We start from the raw sequence: 22,520 nt of genomic DNA, 5'->3' as shown, positions 1-22,520 counted from the left end.
CAGTATTAATAAAGCCATTCCTGCTTTATTAGATCAATGTTTGCAGTGATTTAATTTTTCCATTTCTTTTCTATCTACCTATATGGTTGAATTTGAAGTGACTTTCCTATAAGTAGTATATAGTTAGGTCATGTTTTTTCATCCACTCTGCCAGTTTCTGTCTTTGGATTGGTAGGTACATTTAGTCCACTTACATTTAAGGTAATTATTAACACATTAAGGCATAAGTTCTTGTTCTTCTGTTTCTCTCTTTTTGTCTTCCCGTGGGTCACTTGAACATTTTTTAGAATCCTGTATTAGGGTTCTCCAGAAAACGGAACATATAGGATATATGAGAGGATTTATTAATATTAGGGGAATTGGCTCACACAATTATGGAGGCTGAGAAGTCCCATGATATGCTGTCTGCAAGCTAGAGAACCAGGGAAGCTGATGGCATAGCACAGTACAAGTCCAAAGGCCTGAAAACCAAGGGAACCGATGGTGTGACTCTCAATCTGAGGCCAAAGGCCCAAGAACCTGGGGACCTGCTGGTGCAAGTCCTAAAGTCTGAAGGCTGGAAAACCTGAAATTCTGATGGCTAAGGGCAGAAGAAGATGGGTGTTCCAGCTCCAGGACAGAAAAGAAATTCATCTTCCCTCTGCCTTTTTGTTCTATCCAGACTCTCAACCAACTGGATGGTGGCCAACCACATTAAGTGACAGCAGATCTTCTTTACTCTGTCCACTGATTCCAATCTCTCCCAGAAACACTCTCACAGACACACCCAAAAATAATGCTTTATCAACTCTCTGGGTATCCCTTAACCCAGTCAAGTTTAAACCTAAAATTAAACATCATGGATTCCATCTTGATTGATTTATATTGTTTTTATCTTTTTGTGTAGTTTTCTAAGTGTTTGCTCCACTTATTATAATATAAATATGTGACTTATAACAATCTACTTACTACTAACAACATTTTACCACTTTGAGTAAAGTGTGGAAACTTCACTTCCATTTAAGTGCTTTATCTTCATTTAAATATCATCATCTTTGGTGTTAGATGGCTTTACATTTTTGATTCAATCATCAAATATGACTACTAAAGCTCAGGAGGAAAAAGACAGTCTTATTATTGCATGTACACATATTTCTGCTCTTTCCATTGTTCCTTTTCTTCCTAATGCTCCAAGATTCCTTCTTTTATCATTTCCTTTCTGTTTAAAGAACTTCCTTCAGCCAATCTTTAAGAGTAGGTCTGCTGGCAACAAATTCTTTTAGTGATCCATCATCTGAGAATGTTTTCATTTCCCTTTAATTCCTGAGGGACAGTTTCCCCAAATACAGAATTTCAGCACTTTAAAAATATTGTGTGATTTCTCTTTGGCCCCTATGGTTTCAGATGAGAAATCTACTGTTATTTGAATTGGTGTTCCCTATAAGAAATGCAGCATTTCTCTTTGGCTGCTTTCAAGACCTTGTCTTTGCCTTTAGATTTTAAGAGTTCAATTATGACGCATCTTGGCGTAGATTTCATTGTGTATATCCTGTATGGAGTTTGCATGGCTTCTCGGGTCTTCAGGTTTGTTTCTTTTGCCAAATTTGTAAGTTTTCCACCATTATTTCTTTCAAATATGCTTTCAGTCCCACTTACTCTCCTTTCCTTCTGGAAATCCAATTATATGAATGTTAGATCTTTTGTAATTGTCCACAAGTCATTTTTTTTTTTGGTATTATAGTTTGCTTTTTCTCTGTTTAGACTGAATGAATTCTATAGCTCTGTCCTCAAGTTTACTAATTCTATCTTCTGTCATTGCCACTCTACTACTGAGAGCCTGTCCAGGAAGGTTTTCTCTTCTTCTGTTGCTTTTCAGTTCTAAAATTTTCATTTGGTTATTTTTTTATTATTGATTGATTGATTGAGACAGGGTCTTGCTCTGTGCCCAGGCTAGAGTGCAATGGCATCATCACAGCTTACTGCAACCTCAAACTCCTGGGCTCAAGAGATCCTCTAGCCTCCTGAGTAGCTGGGACTACAGGCATGTGCCACCACTGTGCCTGGCTAATTTTTTTTCTCATTTTTTGTAGAGATGGGGTCTCGCTCTTGCTCAAGCTGGTCTTGAACTCCTGGCCTCAAGCAGGAGGCCTCTTGAACTCCTTGCCTCAGCCTCCCAAAGTGCTAGGATTACAGGTGTGAGCCACCAGGCCCAGCCCATTTGGTTCCTTTTAATTTCATTTCTAATTTGGTTCTAATTACTTTCGTTTGGTTCTTTGCTGAGATTTTTTGTTGTTGTTGTTACAGGATAATTTTTAATTGATTTTAAAGCATTTTTTATGACAGCTGTTTTAAAATCCTTGTCAGAAAATGCCAACATCTGATTCATCTTGTGTTAGTATCTGTTATCTTTTCTGATTCAAGTTGTAGTGGCTTTCTTTGTTGATGATATGACAAGTGATTTTCTATTGTACCTTGAACATTTGTCTATTATGTTGGAAGGCTCTAACACACAAAGGCTCCTATTAAATCTCTATTTTTTTTTAAAGAGTAGTCACTCTGTTTAGTTTTAGCACACAGGTCTCGTTTTACTTTTCTGGGCTACTATTTCAATGACAGATTAATTTTCAGAGTTTCTGCAGTCTTATTTAGCCTGCTTTGTTTATGTAGTGGCACTGGGTTCCCATTGGCCTCTGCTGGTGCTACCTAAGGGGGCAAAAGGAGTTTCTCCAAGTGAGGCTGTCAGGTATCTCTTAGTGGGAGAAGGGTGTGATAGCCCTAGGTTTCCCTCAGCTTCCCTAGAGTCTCTGGAGTGGGAAAGGCAAGCCTTCAGCCCACAGAGACAAACAGGTTTCCCAGAATAGACCACTTACTATAGGTATATCCCTCCAGCCAGTTCCACCCAACTGCCCATGTCTCTGGATAGGGAAGAAGAGGCTCAGGTACACAGGGCCAGAGACTTCTTGGACCAGGCCATCTGCTGTGTCTATGTCCTTTTTGCAGGTAGTATCCATCCTAGTGTCTCTGGGCTGAAGAGAAGAGTCTTAAGTCCACTGGGACAGAGTCTTCCTACACTGGACTGCTTGCTATAGCTGGGTATGTCTTGCCAGTTCTGCCTACCTGCCTTGGTGTCTTTCAGTAGAAAAGCTAAGTCTCAGAATAGGCAAGGAAGGAGAGTGCTTCCTCTCACCATTTATATACATGGGGTCGGGGTTAGGGTTAGGTTCAGGGCTAGAGTTCCCAACTGACTCCCTCTGCCAATGCTGTCAAGCTTGCCAGATATTTACAGAGGGACTTTCATTGATTAAGGGGAGGAATGAGCCTACCTGGCCCATAGTCTGCTGCTAGATCAGAGGGATCAGGAAACACCTGGTCTAGGTGGCCTGTTAGACAGGAGGATGCAAGATGCTCTGTGGTTATGCTGTTCTTCCAATCCTGTGGTCCCAAACCAGCTCACCTTCCTCTTATAAACTTTAAGAGTTCTCCTTTGGATGTCCTTTGTACCAATTCCAAGATTTGTAGTTGTACTTAGCAGAGAGGAGCAGGGAAAAATGAGTCTATACTATCTCGACTGTAATTGAAGTCTCCCTAGGAGTCTATTTCAATTATCTGTTTTCCTTCTTGATTTTCAGTTAATTCTTTTATTTTTATATAATATATAGTACATATTTATATATATTATATACTATCACTAAATATATAAAACAATACAGGTAACTTAAGGCGATGCTTGATGCTGTCACAGAAGATTTACATTTGCTTCTAGTAAGCAATAAAGCTAAGAGCAGACCTCGTTAATCCAATCAGGGATTGAGGTAATTTGAAAGCTAGGCTTCAGCCTTTGTGACAGCTGATCTATTTTGAGTTCACCTTTAAGCACAGGGTATAGCCCATCCTTCAGCATTCCCAACTAAAAGTCTGGGGTGTTTTCCAGTGCCCCTCTTTCTCTGCAGGCCCTAAACTCCAAATTTGTCCCCCAACCCTGCATGACCACCAAAACTCTGCTTAGAATCTCAGCCTCTCTGCCACTATTTTGTGTTCAATCCCTTAGCTACATATTTCAAATCAGCAAATCACTCCAAGGGAAAAGCTGTACCAAAGTTGGCTTCGCTCCTCCGAGTTTACCTTCTCTCCAAAATTTTGGCTCTCTGATCCTTTCTCGGCCTTGCTCACTCTCCAAAGCCTTCAAACAGATTTTTTTAAAAGCATTTTCCAGCTTTTCTACTTGTTCTTAGTTGAAGCACTAGCTTAGAAAAAGCTATTCTACCATTGATGGAAATGAAAATTTCCCTAGTTACTTGTTTTGTGATATGAAAAGATGTTCACACTCATCTTATAGATAATTCCTGCCCCCAACCCAAAATAAGTTGTTTTTCTAAGGTACCCAAAGTTCCTTTTAGTGGCAATTATCATTTAAAGAACAGGGTCTGGCACTAGAAGTGCTCAATGCTATCTAGGCTAGTTTCTGGGATTTTTCAATAGAGAAAACTAGGAAATACATTTTCAAAAAGGAAAAAACATCATGAGTTCATACTGACATCTCCAACTTAAATTGAGGAGTCCAAGATTCTCACACAATCCCTCTGATTCTACCTTTGTATCTCTCTTTTCTACACCAAAATCCAGGGCCTCTATCCTTTATAATTATCCATTTGTTTTACCTTACAACGCACACCTTTCGGAATATCACCAACAATACTACCAGATACATGATTACTAAAAACAGTTTACAATATCTTTGTAGTTCTTTGTCCCTGGGGATATATCCCACTAGAAAGGTACAATCAAATTACTGTATTTCAAAGTCATTTGAAATATTCTGTGTGCTTCAGCCTCAATATACATTTAGGTTCACTTCTTTCATTTTGCGTTTGATTTTTAGAGATTGCCTTTTTCTCTCATTTTAACTTATTTTTGTTTTATAATATGGGAAAGCACTAGCATGGTTCTAAACCTAATCCACAAAACAAAGTGCATTCAGAACTCTAGCTTCCATCCCTGTTTCGTCCACCCCACTCCCTCCTGCTCCTTAAAGTAACTATTTTTATTAGTTTTTGGTTTATCAATCCATTGGTGTATCTATGTATATACACAATAATATATATTTATAGACCTGTAGACCCCCTTTCTTTAAAAAATGGTAACAAGCCTGAGCAAGAGCGAGACCCTGTCTCTACTAAAAATAGAAAGAAATTATATGGACAACTAAAAATATATATAGAGAAAAATTAGCCGGGCATAGTGGCGCATGCCTGTAGTCCCAGCTACTCGGGAGGCTGAGGCAGGAGGATCGCTTGAGCCCAGGAGTTTGAGGTTGCTGTGAGCTAGGCTGACGCCACGGCACTCACTCTAGCCTGGGCAACAAAGTGAGACTCTGTCTCAAAAAATAAATAAATAAATAAATAAAATAAAAAATGATAACATACAATACTACTTATTTTGCTCCAGTGGGTTTTTTCCATTTAACAACGTATTCTCAAGATGACCCCATGGCAGTATATAGATATTCTTCATTCCTTTTTATAGCCACACAGTACTCCACTGTGTGAACGTGCCATACTTTATTTAACCAGTCCTCTAATAATGCAAGCCCAGATTGAACTGCTATTGAATTTTGTTGTATAATTTAAATCCACATAGAAGTTCAAATAGTCTCACTGTGATGTCTAGATCAGCTAACTTGCTGGTCTTTGTTATCAACGCTTTAAGCAAAAAGTTAACTATATAAGCAAGAAACAAAATACACTAACAAAGCCCCCACCCAAACCTGATATAAATTCTCAAATGAACATCAAAACGCCCACAGAGCTTTAAAAAACACAAATGATGGGGCCCTAACACAAACCCCTCTTGGGTGGGATCCAGGCATTGCAATGGTGTCTTTAAAAGTTCCACAGACAATTCTAATACACCAAATCAAGAATAAATCTTCCATATATGATCTTGGAATTTCTAGGTGTTAAAGTAAGTGGCTGAATGATTGGCACCAATATTAAAAATATTTCTGCATTCCAAAGTTTCTTCTCTAATCAGAAAATTTTGATCTAATTCCTTAAAACCAAAATACAAAGAAAAACATTTATCATAAATATTTACTCATACTAATGGCCCTAACATGTAAAAGATTAAGCATGTGTCCTAATTATTAAAAATACTAATAAAGCTATAGCTATTATAAATGATATAACATCACAAATGAGTGCTATATGTTTTAATATTTAGGATATACTAATACTATTAACATTATACCCATCCACAATAATTAAAACTACCATAAAATATGGTTCTACCATATTTTTAAGTAATAATAATAAATCATCTACCTTGAAAGACTCAATAAAAGCAAAAGACAGGCCAGGCGTGGTGGCTCACACCTATAACCTTAGCACTCTGGGAGGCCGAGGCAGGAGGATTGCTCAAGGTCAGGAGTTCGAGACCAGCCTGAGCAAGAGCAAGACCCCATCTCTACTAAAAAATAGAAATAAATTAACCTGACAACTAAAAATATATAGAAAAAATAAGCCGGGCATGGTGGTGCATGCCTGTAGTCCCAGCTATTCGGGAGGCTGAGGCAGAAGGATCATTTGAGCCCAAGAGTTTGAGGTTGCTATGAGCTAGGCTGACACCACGGCACTCTAGCCTGGGCAACAGAGTGAGACTCTTGTCTCAAAAAACAAAAAACAAGAATCAAGAAAAGTCCAATGGTTTATGTAAAGCATTCCCTTTAATAGCTATATAAAGGTTATATTTTTCTAAATAGAAAGGAAAGACTCAAAGATCATAAAAGGACAGCACAACTACAAAAAGAGTTTCAGAACCAAAAAAAAAAACAAAAAAAAAAAACCTCAACCCTGATCTTATGGGTTATATAGCTTTCCATTCAACTGTAGTCTACCTGAAATGACAAAATAACCTCATTCTCCCAGGCTCAAAATGTTGATGTATCCTTTGTTAGTTTCTTCCTCCATGTTATCCCATTTATCGCATGTATGACCAATTTATGATACAATTGCCATCAAAAGTTTCCTTAGATCTATCTATTCATCTCATTCCCACAGCTACACTCTACCTCGAGCTCAAAACAACTCAGAGTAGTCTTACTGCCAACACCTGTGGCTATTTTCACAGCTTCCGAGACCAGCCCACGAAATCTACTAAGCACCCTACAGCCAGAACATTCCTAAAGCACCAATGTCATCACATTACTACCCTTGTCAAATGTTTACAATAACTCTGCACAGACTATGGAATGACGTCTAAATTCCTGATCCTGACATTCTAACTACTAAGAATGACAATCCCTCCCCTCACCCTGATAAGTAAGTTCTCACTGTCCCCCAAATACTCTGTGCCCATTCCCCCCTCTCCTGCACCTTTGTTCCTTCCACATTCCCCTTCCCTCCCTGACAGCCAATCCAGACACCCACACATACTTTCCCCTACCTAGAATATGCTCTCAACCTTATCCAATAACGAGAATCTCTCACAGAGCCCTGAATACTAGGCAAAAATAAACACAAACAAGGGTTACATTCAACCAAAGACCAACCCTGCCCGCTATCAGTTCTTTGTAACTACAATCTCTTTCAAACAGTCTATGTAAATATACAGTAATGAAAGAAAAGAAAAAGCAATGGGAAAGATAAGATACTGGCCGAGCGTGGTGGCTCACAGCTCTAATCCCAGCACTCTAGCAGGCTGAGGCGAGAGGATTGCCTGAACCCAGGAGTTCGAGATCAGCCTCTGCAAAAATGAGACCCCCGTCTGTACTAAAAATAGAAAAATTAGCCGGGCACAGTGGCAGGTGCCTATAGTCCCAGCTACTTGGGAGGCTGAGGCAGGAGGATCACTTGAGCCCACAAGTTTGAGGTCGCAGTGAGCCATGATGATGCAACTACAACTCTGCCCAGGGCAACAGAGGGAGACTGCCTCAAAAAAAAAAAAAAAGATACACTTATTTATTTTAACAAGAACTTATTATGTCACATATTAATTTAACTGGAAGCATTTTTCTTTTTTAGTAGTACACAAAATAATGGTATATCATAATCAATGGAATCTTAGATCCAATAAAATCAAGTAAAAAATTCTTAATAAAAAATTTTTTTAATATAATTTCACATTAACAAAAAAATTGCAGAGATGATACAGAGAATGCCCATATACTCCTCACCCATTTCCGCTAATATTAACATATAAGATCATCACAGTATACTTGCAAGACTAAGAAACCAATATTGGTATTGGTGTATTCCCTAAATTCTAGATTTTATTCAAAGTTCCCCAACTTTTGTGATAATGTATTTTTTCTGTTCCAGGATTCCACATGACATTTATTCATCATGTCTCCTTAGTCTCCTCTGCTCTGTGACAGTTTCTCAGTCTTTCCTTATTTTTCATGACCTTAACAGTTTTGAGTACTGTCCAGCATTTTGTAGAATGTCCCTCAATTTGAGTTTGTCTGATGTTTTTCTCATGATTAGACTGAGATTATGGATTTGGGGAAAAATATCACAGAGTTGACATTCCCTCCTAATCATATCACATCTGGAGACATGATGCCAACATGTCTTATCACTGTGATGTTAACCCTGATCCTTTAAGTAAGATGATATTTGCCAGGTTTCTCCACTGTCAAGTTACTATTTTTCCCCTTTCCATATTCTATTCTTTGAATAAAAGTCACCAAGTACAGCCTATACTCAAGGGGAGGGGAGGGAGAGAAATTAATTAAGCTCTACCTCCTGAAGGGGGAGTAGCTACTTATATTAATCAGAATTCTGTACGGAAGATTTGTCTCTTCTCACCATTTATTTATTTATTTATTCATTCATTCAATCATTGACAGATAAAAATTTTAAATTGTTAAACTAACACAAGGCATTCACTAGGAAAAGATCATTTCTGTATATATGATCACAGAATTAACATCGAGAATAAAGAACTCCTGTAAACCAATTTAAAAAGCAAAAGACAAACAACCCACCTGACAAATGGGCAAAAGACAGGAAAAGGCAATTCAAATAAAAGAAAACCCAATGGCCTTTAAAAATATATGAAAAGATACTCACCCTCACTAGTAATAGAGTGAATAAAATGAAATAGCCATACATCGTACATTTCATACCCATCATACTGGAGTGAACAAAATAGCTAAAACACCTAAACATGAATGATAAGGAGCAAAAAACTGGACCAATTACTTTTAAGAACAATTTAGCAATATCTAAAATTGAAGTACTTTGATCTAACAATTTTACTCCTAGGAATACACTCCAGAGAATAGCCCTCAACTGACTTGGGTTGGTATGTGGAAACTTTTCAAGAGATACAGGGTCTGGATAGTTCAAATGTAATAAATTTCTAAACAGTATCTTCCACATACTCTCCTTCCTAAAATTAATCTGCCTGAGGAAAAGTATGTGGTCTTGCTGGTCTCCTTTCCCAACCTTATGGAAGACTTTCCCATCCAGCACAAGCCAAAGCATACCTCTAGCCCACCTACTCCCAGAATGCAAAAATTTTTAGGGCACCTAACAAAAAATAATTCAAAATAGCAGTGTCCTTGTTGAGAAAGCAAATGATTCTAATAACTAGGTAACAAATCCTTTTAAAAGTTAAGTGGTTTCCAATTTTTTGCTCACAACGAAACTGAAGGCAGATATAACTCAGCTGTCACCTGGTAGATACTTTAAAATAATTTTTCATGAAACATTACCATTTGACTTTGAACATATAACACAAAAGGAGTTCAAACACTTGAGAGACACTATTGACAAAGTTTCTTCCATCTGCATATACTTATTCATTTTCAATAAGTGTAATCATCTAGATATACTTACTCATTGGTCCAGTTTTTCACTCCCATCATTTATGTTGACGTATTTTAGCTATTTTTTTTCACTCCAGTATGATGGGTATGAAATGTAATCACAAGCTTTCTCAGTTTTACATTTACATTAAAAAAAGGGAGTAAGACTTACACTGAACCCTGTCTCATTCTAGCAGTAAGTTCTATCACCCCTGGATATTTTCAAAAGTACCATCCATCTCAATAAGAAATGCTTTTCCAATAAAAATGTAGCTATGATGTTCAAAATTTATAAAAATGTGTATTACATTTATCTAGTTTGCTCACTTGTGTACAAAAATAACCATAGGGATTAGTTAATCCAAAAGAAAATCTTCAACACATAGAGTCTAATGGTCACAGGAAAAAATTTCCATTTCCATATAAATCCTTGTTATAGAGAAGTATGACAGGATGCTCAATAAACTATCTTCAAGCATAGAAATACATCAGAATAAAATTCTACGGGGGAAATGAACTTATACTCACAAATAAGTGCATGTAAAACTGGTGAGATCTGAATAAACTTAATGGATTGTATTAATACCAATTCCATGGTTGTAACCTTATACTATAGTTATGCAAAATGTTAACACTGGGGGAAATGGGTGAAAGGTATAGGCAATCTCTCTATTATTTCTTACAACTGTATGTGAATCTACAATGATCTCAAAATAAAACTTTTTTTTAGTTATATGGGAGGATTTTAAAACTTACTATAAAGCTACAGTAATCAAAACAGTGTGATACTGACATAACAATAGGTCAACAGAATATAATTGAGAGTCTAGAAATAAACCTGTACATCTAGAGTCAACTGACTTTTTACAGGAGTGCCAAGACCATTCCATGCAGGAAACAACAGTCTCTTCAACAATGGTGCTAGTACTGGATAGCCACATGCAAAAGAACAAAGTTGGACCTCACACTATATACAAAAATTAACTTAAAATGGACCAAAGACCTAAGTGTAAGAGATAAACTTACAAAACTCTTAAAAATATAACACAGGTGGTAAGTCTTCATGACCTTGGATTAGAAAATCATTTCTTAGATATGACACCTAAAAACTCACGCAACCAAAGAAAAAATAAATGAAGCTTCATTAAAATTTAAAATTTTTGTATGCCAAAAGACACTATCAAGAAAGTGAAACAAAAACCAATAAAATGGGAGAAAAATATTTACAAACCATATATCTGATAAGGGTCTACTATCCAGAACATATAGAGAAGTCTGATAACTCAATAATAAGAAAACAACACAATTTAAAAGTAGGCAAAGGACTAGAGTACACATTTTTCCCAAAAAATACACAAATGGCCAAAAAGCACACGAAAAGATACTCAAAATCAATAATCATTAGGGAAATGCAACTCAAAGCCACAATAAGATAGCCATTCTAGTGAGGCTATAATAAAAAAAAAAAAAAAAACACCACAGAAAATAACAAGTATTGGTAAGAATGTGGAGAAACTGGAACCCGCATACATTGGTGGGAAAGAACACTGGTGCCGTCACTATGAAAAACAGTTTGGCAGTTCCACAAAAAGTCAAACATACAGTTATATGATCTAGCAATTCCACTCCTAGGTATATACCCAAGAGACATAACCTGTATGTCCACACAAAAACCCATACACAAATGGTCACAGCAGCATTATTTATGATAGTCAAAAGGCAGAAACAACACAAATGTCCATCAACTGATGAGTGGATAAATAAGATGTGGTATCTCCATACAACGAAATATTAGTCAGCCATAAAATGAAGTACTGATACATGATACAACATAGATGAACTCTGAAAACACTATGTTAAGTGAAGTCAGTCACAAAAGACCACACACTGTATGATTACATTTATATGAAATATCTAGACTAGACAAATCCATTGACATAGAAAGTACATTAGTAGTTGCCAGGTGCTAGGAGAAAGGAGGAATGTGGAGTGACAGCTTATAGGTACAGCCTTCCTTTGTAGCATAATGAAAACATTCTGAAATTAGGTAATCACAATAGTGGCACAACCTTATGAATACATTAAAAATCACTAAATTGTACATTGTAAAATAAGAATTATATGCTATGTAGGACATCCAGACCAATGGGGCAGAATTGATAATCTAGGAAAAAAATTATATCAGGGAATTAGAATGCAAATAAGAATTTAAGAAAAAAATACAAAAATTGCTAAATAAGACCTTACTCAATTATTTTTAAAATGAATGTGAATGAAAATCAAACTGCTATGAAATTTGGATTCTACTCAATATATTTTTAAGAAGTAATACTGCATAATGGGATTTTTTTTTCAGTAGCTGTATTTATAGTACACTAGAAATTATATCTTTGCAACTATATAAACCCATTTTTTGAAAAATGGTATATGTCAACTGCATGTCAACCTAAAAGTAAGCAAGAAGGCAAAGAGAATATAAGTTATTTTGGAGGTGTTTCAAAAGTTTGAAGATCACTACCCTAGAGAAAAATCACACACAGGTCCATGAAGAGATATGTAAAGAATGTTACACTATTTGTAACAGCAAAAATTGGAAAATTCAAAACGCCCATCAGCAGGAGAATGAGTAAATAGAAATCCTTCTGTAATTAATATAACTCTGAATCAACTAGAGCTACACTTATCAACACAGAAAAATCTCAAGCATATTATTAGGTGAAAAAAGTGCTACAGAATAATTTTTTATAAAGTTTAAAAACATGATCTTATTTATGGAAGGAAACAAGACATTGATTAGAGAAATTTTATATATATATATGTATATATACACAGACATATATATTTATCTGTAGCAAAAATAGAAACATGCAAGAGAAATAATAAACATCAACTTCACCATACTAGTTACCTCTGGAGAGAGAGTAAGCCAAACAGGATTATGAAGGGGTAGCACGGGGACTTTGATTGGTACCTATGATATTTTGTTACTTAGAATATTATTAATATGAAAGAAATTCAGCAAACCTAGGTGGCAGATACAAAGATGTTCTCTGCATCTCTTACATAGGCTTGAAATATTTCATATTAATAGGAAGTTAGTCCAGGCATTGAACCAGCACCAGACATACCATCACTTTAAAGTAACCAGTTATGTTTTGTCAGTGTTGGTCAGCGTTTCTCAAACAGTGGTCCAAGTCCTGTTCTAAATTAAAAACAGTAACAGCATCTATTAAAAGAGAAGCATAAGATACAAAGATATTTATATAGTATAGAAGGGCATAAAATGAATCTAATTTTGCAAATCTGCCTCAAGATCACCTTTGCCAAATCTTCTGATCAAAATCCTTGTATAGCTTTGTAAGATGTCTCCAGTACTTCAAAAACCAATGTTCAAAAGGGAAAATTAAGTGACAATTATAGCCAGCTTGGCCTTTTCATTCAATTTAGAAAAAAACCTATCCACACAGGAAATGTGCTATTTGCAGAGAAATGCTTATGAATAGCTGAAAACCGCTATCATTTTATCATTTAGAATCAAAACACAAGAAATATTCTAAAAATAATTTTTAAAGCACAAATGCATGAATACCAAACATTAAGACAGGAAAATTGTCTATTTTTAATAGCACAAAACAGAGTCAAATTCAATCTCTATTTTAATATAAATTTGATCCCAAAATTAAATGTCATTTTTATTTGTTTATAATTCATGCTTTTCTTTACATAATTAACTTAAAGTACATAAAACATGTACCACATGTTAAGCAGGGTTAAGGTCAATTTTTAATTTTCATATTGTGAATATCATTATAAATTGTATTTAATGTGTACATTATAATATCTACTAACAAATTACTTTTACTCTATTTAAAATCATAAAATAATCTTACCAAAAACAGGGCACATTTTTTTAAAGATTATTTTTTAATTCCTAAGAGAATTTTTTGATTTGTGAATCAAAAAATTTAGAAAACACAGGTCAAGGGAGGTTAATTTTGTGTCTCTCAACAGCACCTGAAACAATTCCAGCCCCTAATATTTACTGGCTTATTAACAAACAAATTAGAAAATTCTTAGAATACCAAAAAGACCAAAAATTAATTGGAAAATTCATTCTTTTAATAACTGTACACTATTAATGTCAAATTCTAAAAAAAAAAAAGCAAATAGAAAATTCAAAATAGGCAAGCATGTAAATAAATAGCCAGAATTTAAGTTACCCAAAATGTAATCTGAAAAAACAGCAAACTTAAAGAATTAAAAATTGAAAGGGTGAAATCAAATGATGGTCTGAAGTGATAAAAGAAAAGCAGTTAAAGATATGACATAAAATGAGAAGAAAAATGCAAAACAAATATAAGAAAGCCATACTAAGAAGGAAAAACTAGTAAAAGTCAGGTTAATAATAAAGTACTAATTTGTAAGTATAGGAAGAAAAGGGAAAATTAAAGGAACAAAATAAAAAAATGAAGGATTAGAATAATATATAATGTATAGATATATAGTGTATAGATGGGAGCCATTTTTCCTAAAATGCATTTGGGAAGTCACAGAAAATGGTAGAGTATGATTTAAGTGGGAAACAAATGCCAGTATTTCAAAAAGTACAACTGCAGTTTCATTTCAGTTTTAGAAACAAGACTATGTTAAAAAGAAAAAGCAATGTAAGTTTTCTCTTCAACCACAATACCAAGTACATACTTCTATAGTTCATTCTCAAGATAAAGATATCCTACAAATGTATTAAATCAGTTAATCATATTTAGTAAAAACTGTTTTGATCATAAACATACTCTTCTTTTCTCTATATATTTATCTGTCCTCTATACTTGGGTAAATAAAAAATATTTGCCTATCTTGGGAACCTTTCACAGAAGTAAGGTCTATGGTAATTTGTTATAGCTGCCTAAGCTGACTAACCCAATCAGCGGGCTCTACCTCTCCCTGTATGTTAGGAATCGTTCTACTGTAAGTGACAGGAAATCTAACTCTAATTGGCTTAAGAAAAATACGGACTGTAGTACCTCAAAAACCCAAAAAGTACAGCGTTAGGCAAGGCTTGACCCAGAGATTCAGAAAGTCTTCAAGTCTCCAGCTCCATTTCTCCCCTGTCCTCCCTCTTCTGGGAGTTGCTACGACCTCAGGTGGACTCCTATCACAAGAGCAATGCTAGCTATTATAGTTCTTCACCACACAGAAAAGGTGGCAAAGCATCTCCTTCATAAACGCCCACAGAGAAGAGAGGTCTCTAGCAAAAGTCCTGAGACTCACTCTGAGTGAGTCCGTTTAGGTCACATGCTTATCTCAAAACAATCAGCACAGTCAGAAACTGGAATGCCCTAAATGGCTTATCCTAGGTCAAGGACACACCTTGAAGATGGAGACTGTTAGGAAGGGAAGAGGGAAGACACACTGTCATCTTTCAGTCTCAACCCCTTCTACTGCAATCCTCAGAAGTTATTCTCCAGCAACATCCATCTACGCTCAGTTCTCTACGTGTTGTAGGTTGAATTGTGTCCCCAAAAAAGATATGTTGAGGTCTTAACCCTGGGTACCTCTGAATGTAACCTCATTTGGAAACAGGATCTTTGCAGATGCAATCAAGTTAAGATGAGGTGATACTCATACATCCAATATGATTGGTGTCTTTAAGAGCAAAGACACACAGGGACAGTAGCATGTGAGACTGAAGTAATGGAGGCAGAGACCAAAGTGATGCATTTACAAGCTAACAAATGCCAAGGACTGCTGGTAACTCCAGAAGCTAAGAAAATAGCATGGACATATACTCAGTCCCCTACTCTTCAAGAGAGATCATGGCCCTGTCCTTACCTTGATTTCAGAATCCTAGCCTCCAGAACTATGAGACAATAAATTTCTGTTGTCTTAAGCCATGAGTTTGTTGTATTTCATTATAACAGCCCTAGGAAACTATTAATATTAATAATACACTAAGTATGATAATGAATGATTCTTTGCCTTTGCACAAACACTTCATTCTTTCTGGAATGCCTCCCCCCCCCCCCAGATGGTCTATTCACTCTAAACTTTCCAGACCTACCTAAATGTCCTCTCCTCTGTGATGCCATCCACCATAGCCCCCAAAAGAGTTAGTCTCTCTATTACATATTAGTCCAGCACCATATACTGTTATTTTTATTATGAAATTCTAATTGCTGTGCACATAGCTGTCTCCCCTTCATAATTATAAGCTCTCTGAGGAAAATGCAAAATTTGACTCTTAACCACCTTCATATCCTCAAGGCAAGGGCACAGTACCGAATACATAGTAAGCACTCAGAAGTTATCTATGAATTGAATGAGTTGATGACTCATCTCAAAAGAAGATAATGGGTATGATTTGGAAAAATTAGCTATTATAGATTACACAGAACTGAAGATGAGCCTTGGATGGTAGAACCTAGGTAAGTAAAGAAGAAAAGAAAGAACGTGGAAGTGGTGAGGAGGAATGGCACAGAGTTTAGCAAAGATACAGAAAAACTACAAAGTAGAAAGGATTTGGTTACAAAAAATGGGATGTATGTAAGGTAGTGGGAGCCTTCTGCTAAGGGTCATTTTACAAGTAATAAGTAAAAAAAAAAAGAAAAAAGGTTTCTGAGCAAAACAGTGATACGTGTTTTTAGGAGACTGATATTACAAAGTTTGCAATAGACTCTGCAGGTATCACAGACCAACTAAAGTGCAACAGAAGCAGGTCCACAACGAGGGGAAGGGCCAAGTACGCCAGGATGTCAGCAGGAGGAATGGAAAGGAACAAATTTATAAAACTTTAGAGGAGAATAAACAGGTTGAAAGAGCCAAAGATTACTCCTAAATTTTGACCTTTGGTTATCTAAATTTGGATTTGCAACTGAAATAAGGAAGTACAAAGGAAAAGACTATTGTTTTCAACAAGCATAAGAAATTTGGTGCTAGTCCTGGCTCAATATGAGGTGACAGTAAAACATCCCAGTAAAGATGCCCAGCAAACAGAAGACAGAGAAGTTCAGGAGCAATATGAGGACAAAAGACATGTATGGGTAAAGATGACTTTTTAAAAAGTCATAAAAATTATATTGTAGAATTTCACTCCTTCATTCAACAAATATTTACCAAGCACTGCATGTCCTAGGCACTATTCTAGGCTCTAGGAATGTAACAGTGAACAAAACAGATAAAAACCCCTGCCTTCAAGGAACTTATATTCTACTGGGGAAAACAGATAAGCCTAAATTGGATTTATGAACATAAACTTGAGGCCAAAGGTCAACATCAGTTAGTAATTACTATAAGAAAAAAATTGTTTACCTTTTTCTTTCTTCAAATTTTATTTTTCAGAAATTTCATTTCAGTAATTACAAAGCAACTGGAGTCAAGCAAATTTATGATTTTTTATGCTAGCTTTCCTATTGTAAAAATCTATTTTCCCTCCTTTGTTTCTCAAAGTGTTTGCTGGAATTAGGTCAGCCCTTTCAAAGAATGCTCATAAAGGGTGACTGGACTCAGGAAAAATGAGAGGCCAACGGTACAACAAAGAGAACACAGGTTTGGGAATGAGACAAGGCCTGAGTCCAAACCCCAAATCTGTGTAACTTCTGTGCCTTGGGCAAGTTACTCAGTATTTCCAAGCTTCAGTTTACCCATCTGTAAAATGGGAATGGCTTCACTCTAAGGATTAAAAGGGGAATATTTCTAAAAGCCATTTGGCACAATGCCTGGGGAAAAAATGGAGAAATGCTAGAAAAATGGTGGCAAATGCTGTGACCACTACTACCGCTCTTTCTATATGTTTTAGGCAGAAAATAGATGCTCAATAAATACTTGTTTTCTTTCTTTTTCTTCTATAGAAAGTACATCTTAACATTATGGGTAACTATAAGCCTCCAATTCACTAGATTATTCTATTCAATCTTCTAAAAGTTTTGTATAGCAGGAACTTAAGAGAATTGAATGCATATTAATTTTGCAATTGGGCTTAATATTTTTAATCCCTAATTTGATGGAGCCTATTTATTCTCCAAAGAAAAATTTTGATGGTGATGTCACAAGCAGAAGTCACTGAATTATGAAGATTCACATAAAAATGAATGAAAGTGGTAATGCCTTAGAAATCATACACCAAAGATTCTATAGTTATTTTTATTAAACTGACACCATTAACCTTACTCTAATTAATCATTTCTGTAGCATTTTTCATTTGGGAAAAAAAATGTACTAACTACCACCATACAATAATCCAAATTTTATATAATACCGTCAGAGTTGTCCTGAGAATTAAACAGTACAATGTATATGAAAATGCTTGGCCAAGTCCCTGGCATATAGTATGCACTCAGTAATAACTCTAGTGAAATCTAATCCTCCTATTATCCTAGGTTCCTTCCAATTAATGAAAGGTCAAGCGCAGTGGCTCACGTCTGTAATCCCAGCACTCTGGGAGGCCGAGGCAGGAAGATCACTTGAGGCCAAGAGTTTAAGACCAGCCTGGGCAACATAGCCAGGCCCATCTCTACAAAAAAGAAACAATTAGCTGGGCATGATAGCTTGCACCTGTAGTCCTAGCTACTCCAGAGGCTGAGGGAAGAGGATTGCTTAAACCAAGGAGTTCGAGGCTGCAGTGAGCTATGAACACACCATAGCACTGTAGCCTGGGTGACAGAGCGAGACCCGGTCAGGAAAAAAAAAAAAAAAAATCATGTCATCTGTACATAAAAACAGTTTCTCTTGTTCTTTCCTATGATGCTAAAAAGAAAAAAAAATTATAATAAAAAGAAAAAATCGATTAATGAAAAAGACCTATAACAGCAATTATAATGCAGGATTTACAGAACTAAAAAGCTTAGAAACTACTCTGACTTGATGCCATTCTAAACCAGAAAGGTATTCATTTAATGTCTTATAGTTTAGTAACAAGGAGATTTATAAGTTAAATCAAGATACATACCACTGCAATCAAAACCAACATTTCACTCTTCACCCCAAAAAAAAAAAAAAAAAAAATCCCTCAACTAAAAATGTAAAGAAAGTTTTTTAAAAAGACCACAGACATAAATTCCTTCTAGTTTCATTTTTTAAAATGCAAATTCCAGAAGCCCACAAAATATAATGGTATCATCAGGACCAAAGTCATAACTGTTTGCCCAGGAAAGAGCACGACATGACCTAGAACCAGCTCAAAGGGAGGGCCCACAATAACCAGGGAAACCCCTCCACTCACACGTGACACCATTTGAGACACCCAGTGTCAGGGCTGCCTGTTCCCTGTAACAAGTGCCTCTTCTCCAATTCTCTGGACTGTTCATATGGACACTAAGACCTATCTCTCTCCCTGGCAATCTCCCTCACATATAGATGACTCCAACATTTACATCTGCCAAGTGCATACCCTGAGAACACACAACTCAGTGTATGTAAAATTAAACATGTCTCTGACCTGCTCCTCCTGTGTCCCCGTGTCTGCTAATGGTATCACCACCCTCTCAATCGCCCAAGATAGGATCTAGTTTTCTTTCCTTCACCATCCCCCTTTCTCTTCCCAAGAGCAAACCAGTTTCAAAGAAAGACCTGTTCACTTTGCTTCTGCAACCCAACACAGCATCTATCCCTGTCTCAAGCTCATTACCACTGCCCTGAATCATGCCAACAGATCCCGCCTAGCTGCCCACCATCTCTCATGGCCAAAAATGAGTCGACCTACTCTGCATATTACAGACAGTTTGGTCTTGCTATGAATGTTCTTCCTGTGTGGGTCCCCACTGCCTACCATAGTGTCCCAGATTTTTAGAACTTGAAGGACCTTAATCTGATCCAACTATCCATTCACCTGATCTTGGACGCTCCTCAAATTCAAAATACTCTTGCCTCACATTCAAGGCCATTCCTACTCTGGCTCTAATCTAAAAGCCTCTGATGTCATGAAAACAAGAGTGAACTATGCCATTCCACTGCTCTTGGGCTAAAGGTCAAAACTCTCAATCTGGCCCACATGTGTCCACTTGGCCTGGCCCCTGCCTATCTCTCAAGTCTTGCCAAGCTCCCTTTTGCTCTCTCTGCTCCAGTCACCCGGTCTTTCATGCAGCCTACCATGATCCCACTCGTCCCAAGCCTCTGTACATGCTGGCCCCTCAGCAAGCCCCCCTTCTCATAGGTAGTACCATCTGAATCCTCAGATTTCAATTCAAAAGTCACTTACTCAGTAACCAACCTCACTATCATTCCAAACCAAGTCCTCTATTTGTCCCTTGCTCTTCACCTCCACAGCCTTAAACAAAATTGTAATGAATTGGTTATTGAATTTTTTATTTCCAAGCTAGAATGTAAGTTCCATAAAAGAACTGTGTTTAGTTTACCACTATATCTCACAACCTAACACAAAGGAGCCCTCAACAAATATGTGCGGATTAACAGAATTCATAAATCAAAACACCCAAGGAAGTAATAAGACCAGCCTCACTACATACTGGTCCTGAAGTCACTTGGTTTCTCCATCCATAAAACTACAGAGCCCATCTGCTCAATGTTCTTTGAGTTCCCTAGAAGATCTGACATTACCTGAGTCTACAGTTTTATAATTTAAGCTCTTCTCTCATAACTGTCTTTTACATAGGCACCAACAAAACTTTACATTCCAGCTTCCACAACTTTGTTTGCATCCTTCCTTCCATCTGGAATTTTCTTCCCCAGCACCTCATTTCCAAATCCTACTTAGCTTCAAATGCTCAAATCCAGTGTTATCTCCTCCTCAAAGTCTTCCTTTCATCCACCCAGCTAGTCACAACCTCTCCACCCCTGAAATCCCCCAGGTTCTCCATTGCCTCATTCAGGTCTCAGATCAAATGTCGCTTCAAATGAGAGGCTTCTCCTGAAGTCACCACAGGTTATAATTCTCTATTAGACCACCCTGTTTTATTTTCTTGATTACTATTATCTGAAATTATCTTGTTCATTTCTTTCACTTATTTACTTACGTGCCTGCTGCCCTCACTAGAAAGGAAGATCCATGAGACCAGGGACATCTGTCTTGTTCACATTTCCCCACTCCCCCACATCAGACATGGGAGGTGTTCAGTACATATATGCCAAAGGCATGAATGACTCTGTAGCCCCTATGGCTAGGGTTATGTCTGTGCATATCTTTCTCTTGTCATATTCCAAACTCCTTGTGCACCAGGCCAAAGTCTGGCTAAACTGTTTGTTTTGTGTGTGCTATCTGGAAATCCTTGCACAACTGAAGCAAATAATAGATAACTGCTAATTAATTAATGAGTGATCTCTCCAAGAGGTACTGCCCTGAACCAGGCCAACTCAGAACTCCGTATTGTCCAGAAACCAGGGCAAACAGGAATCTCCTTCCATCCTCTCTCTACCACAGACTGTTCCAATCTGCCACCTCCAGTGAGCTTCAAAAGACTAGTTTCCTCACCTTCCTTTAGCCAACAGCCACTGGTTCTTCTATTCCTATTATCTCATGATCCTACCCTTTCTCTTTTATCTCTGGCCAACAAATCACTTCCAGGGCCCTGTTTCTTCAGAGTATCCCATATCTCCAATCAGTCGGGGAACTCATCGGGCTCTACGGAACTCATCGGGCTCTACGATACAAATGGATGTTAAAAGGAATTGTTTAAGTAAGACTGGCTCACTTACCTTTCCTTTGATACCTCTTTTATCCGAAATAGGCCCAGTTTCAAAGACTGCCTTTGATACTCTTTGGGACCCCCAGCATTATTCCAATCTAGCCCGCGGCACCCAAATACCTTCGGGGTGCCCACACCCTTGCCTCGCACCTTTTCACCTTCCACCAGAGGAATTCCCCAGGCCAGAGACCACGATCTCCCAGGAAGCAAATGGCCCTAGAACACCGTGGGGCAGCCCTACCCTCTCCACTTTCTGTCCGGCATCTGCCTCTGGCCTGGAGCCGACTCGAGCGCCCCTCAGCCCCCAGTCTCCCGCTGGGCCCGGCCCTCCAACACCACCCCCTACTCACCTGAAGCGGCCCCCGCAGTGCTGGCATTGCTCGCCCACCCAGCCGGCAGGGCAGACGCACTGGCCGGTGCCAGGGTTGCAGCGGCCGCCGTTGACACAGGGCCGGTCACATTCCTTGGCCTCGGCTACGGCTGAGCCCGACACTACAGCCGCCGCCGCCGCGGCCTCGGCCTCCCAGGGAAGCAGCAGCAGCAGCGGCGGGAGCAGCAGCAGCAGCAGCAGCCTCGGCCGGAGCGGCGGCGACAGCAGCCGCGGGAGGCGCAGCCCGGCCCCCAGTCCCGACCTCCCAGCCCCGGTCACGTCCCAGTCCGGGCGCGGCCCGCCGTTCCTGCCCGCGGGCGCTGCCGTCGCCGCCGTCCTCCTCCTCAGCCTCGCCTCAGTCGCCGCCGCCGCCGCCACCATCTTCCCGGGGCTGAGACGGCGCCCCGCGAACACATACACGCACACCGCACGGCCGGCTCCGCTTTGCCTGGCCGTGCGGGGCGGGGCTGTGCGGACGGTGGCTCGGGCGGTCAATCCTGGGGGCGGGACCAGAGTTGAGAGGCGGGCGGGGCTTGCACGCGCGTGCGTGCGTGTGTGGGCGGGGCGCGGGTGCGCGCGACTAGCTGAGACCCGACTTCGCTGCCGAGGTTCCCCAGCGCTCTAGTTGTCGCCCTTCGCACGGGACGGCGGCGACCGAGTAGCCGACCCATTGGCTGCCTGGGAGCCGGCCGCTCTGCCAGCCAAGCCGGCCGCGTCGAGTGTTGCC

General features: G+C 38.5%; 1 protein-coding gene across 2 annotated transcripts in view; it reads right to left on the bottom strand.

Annotated features, from left to right (window-relative positions):
• Window positions 1–22,214, bottom strand: part of ATRN (attractin) — a 138,449-nt gene extending 116,235 nt beyond the window's left edge. For both annotated transcript variants that reach the window (XM_069496339.1, XM_069496340.1), the window contains exon 1: window positions 21,774–22,214. In XM_069496339.1, coding sequence (XP_069352440.1) covers window positions 21,774–22,174 — 401 coding nt within the window. In that variant the 5' untranslated portion in view covers window positions 22,175–22,214. The remainder of the gene's footprint in view (window positions 1–21,773) is intronic.
• Window positions 22,215–22,520: the final 306 nt, after the last annotated feature.

The sequence above is a fragment of the Eulemur rufifrons genome, chromosome 20 (genome assembly GCF_041146395.1).
Source record: "Eulemur rufifrons isolate Redbay chromosome 20, OSU_ERuf_1, whole genome shotgun sequence".
Classification (NCBI taxonomy): Eukaryota; Metazoa; Chordata; class Mammalia; order Primates; family Lemuridae; genus Eulemur; species Eulemur rufifrons.
The sequence above is the reverse complement of the archived record's forward strand: the minus strand, read 5'-3'. Positions and strand labels throughout refer to the sequence as shown.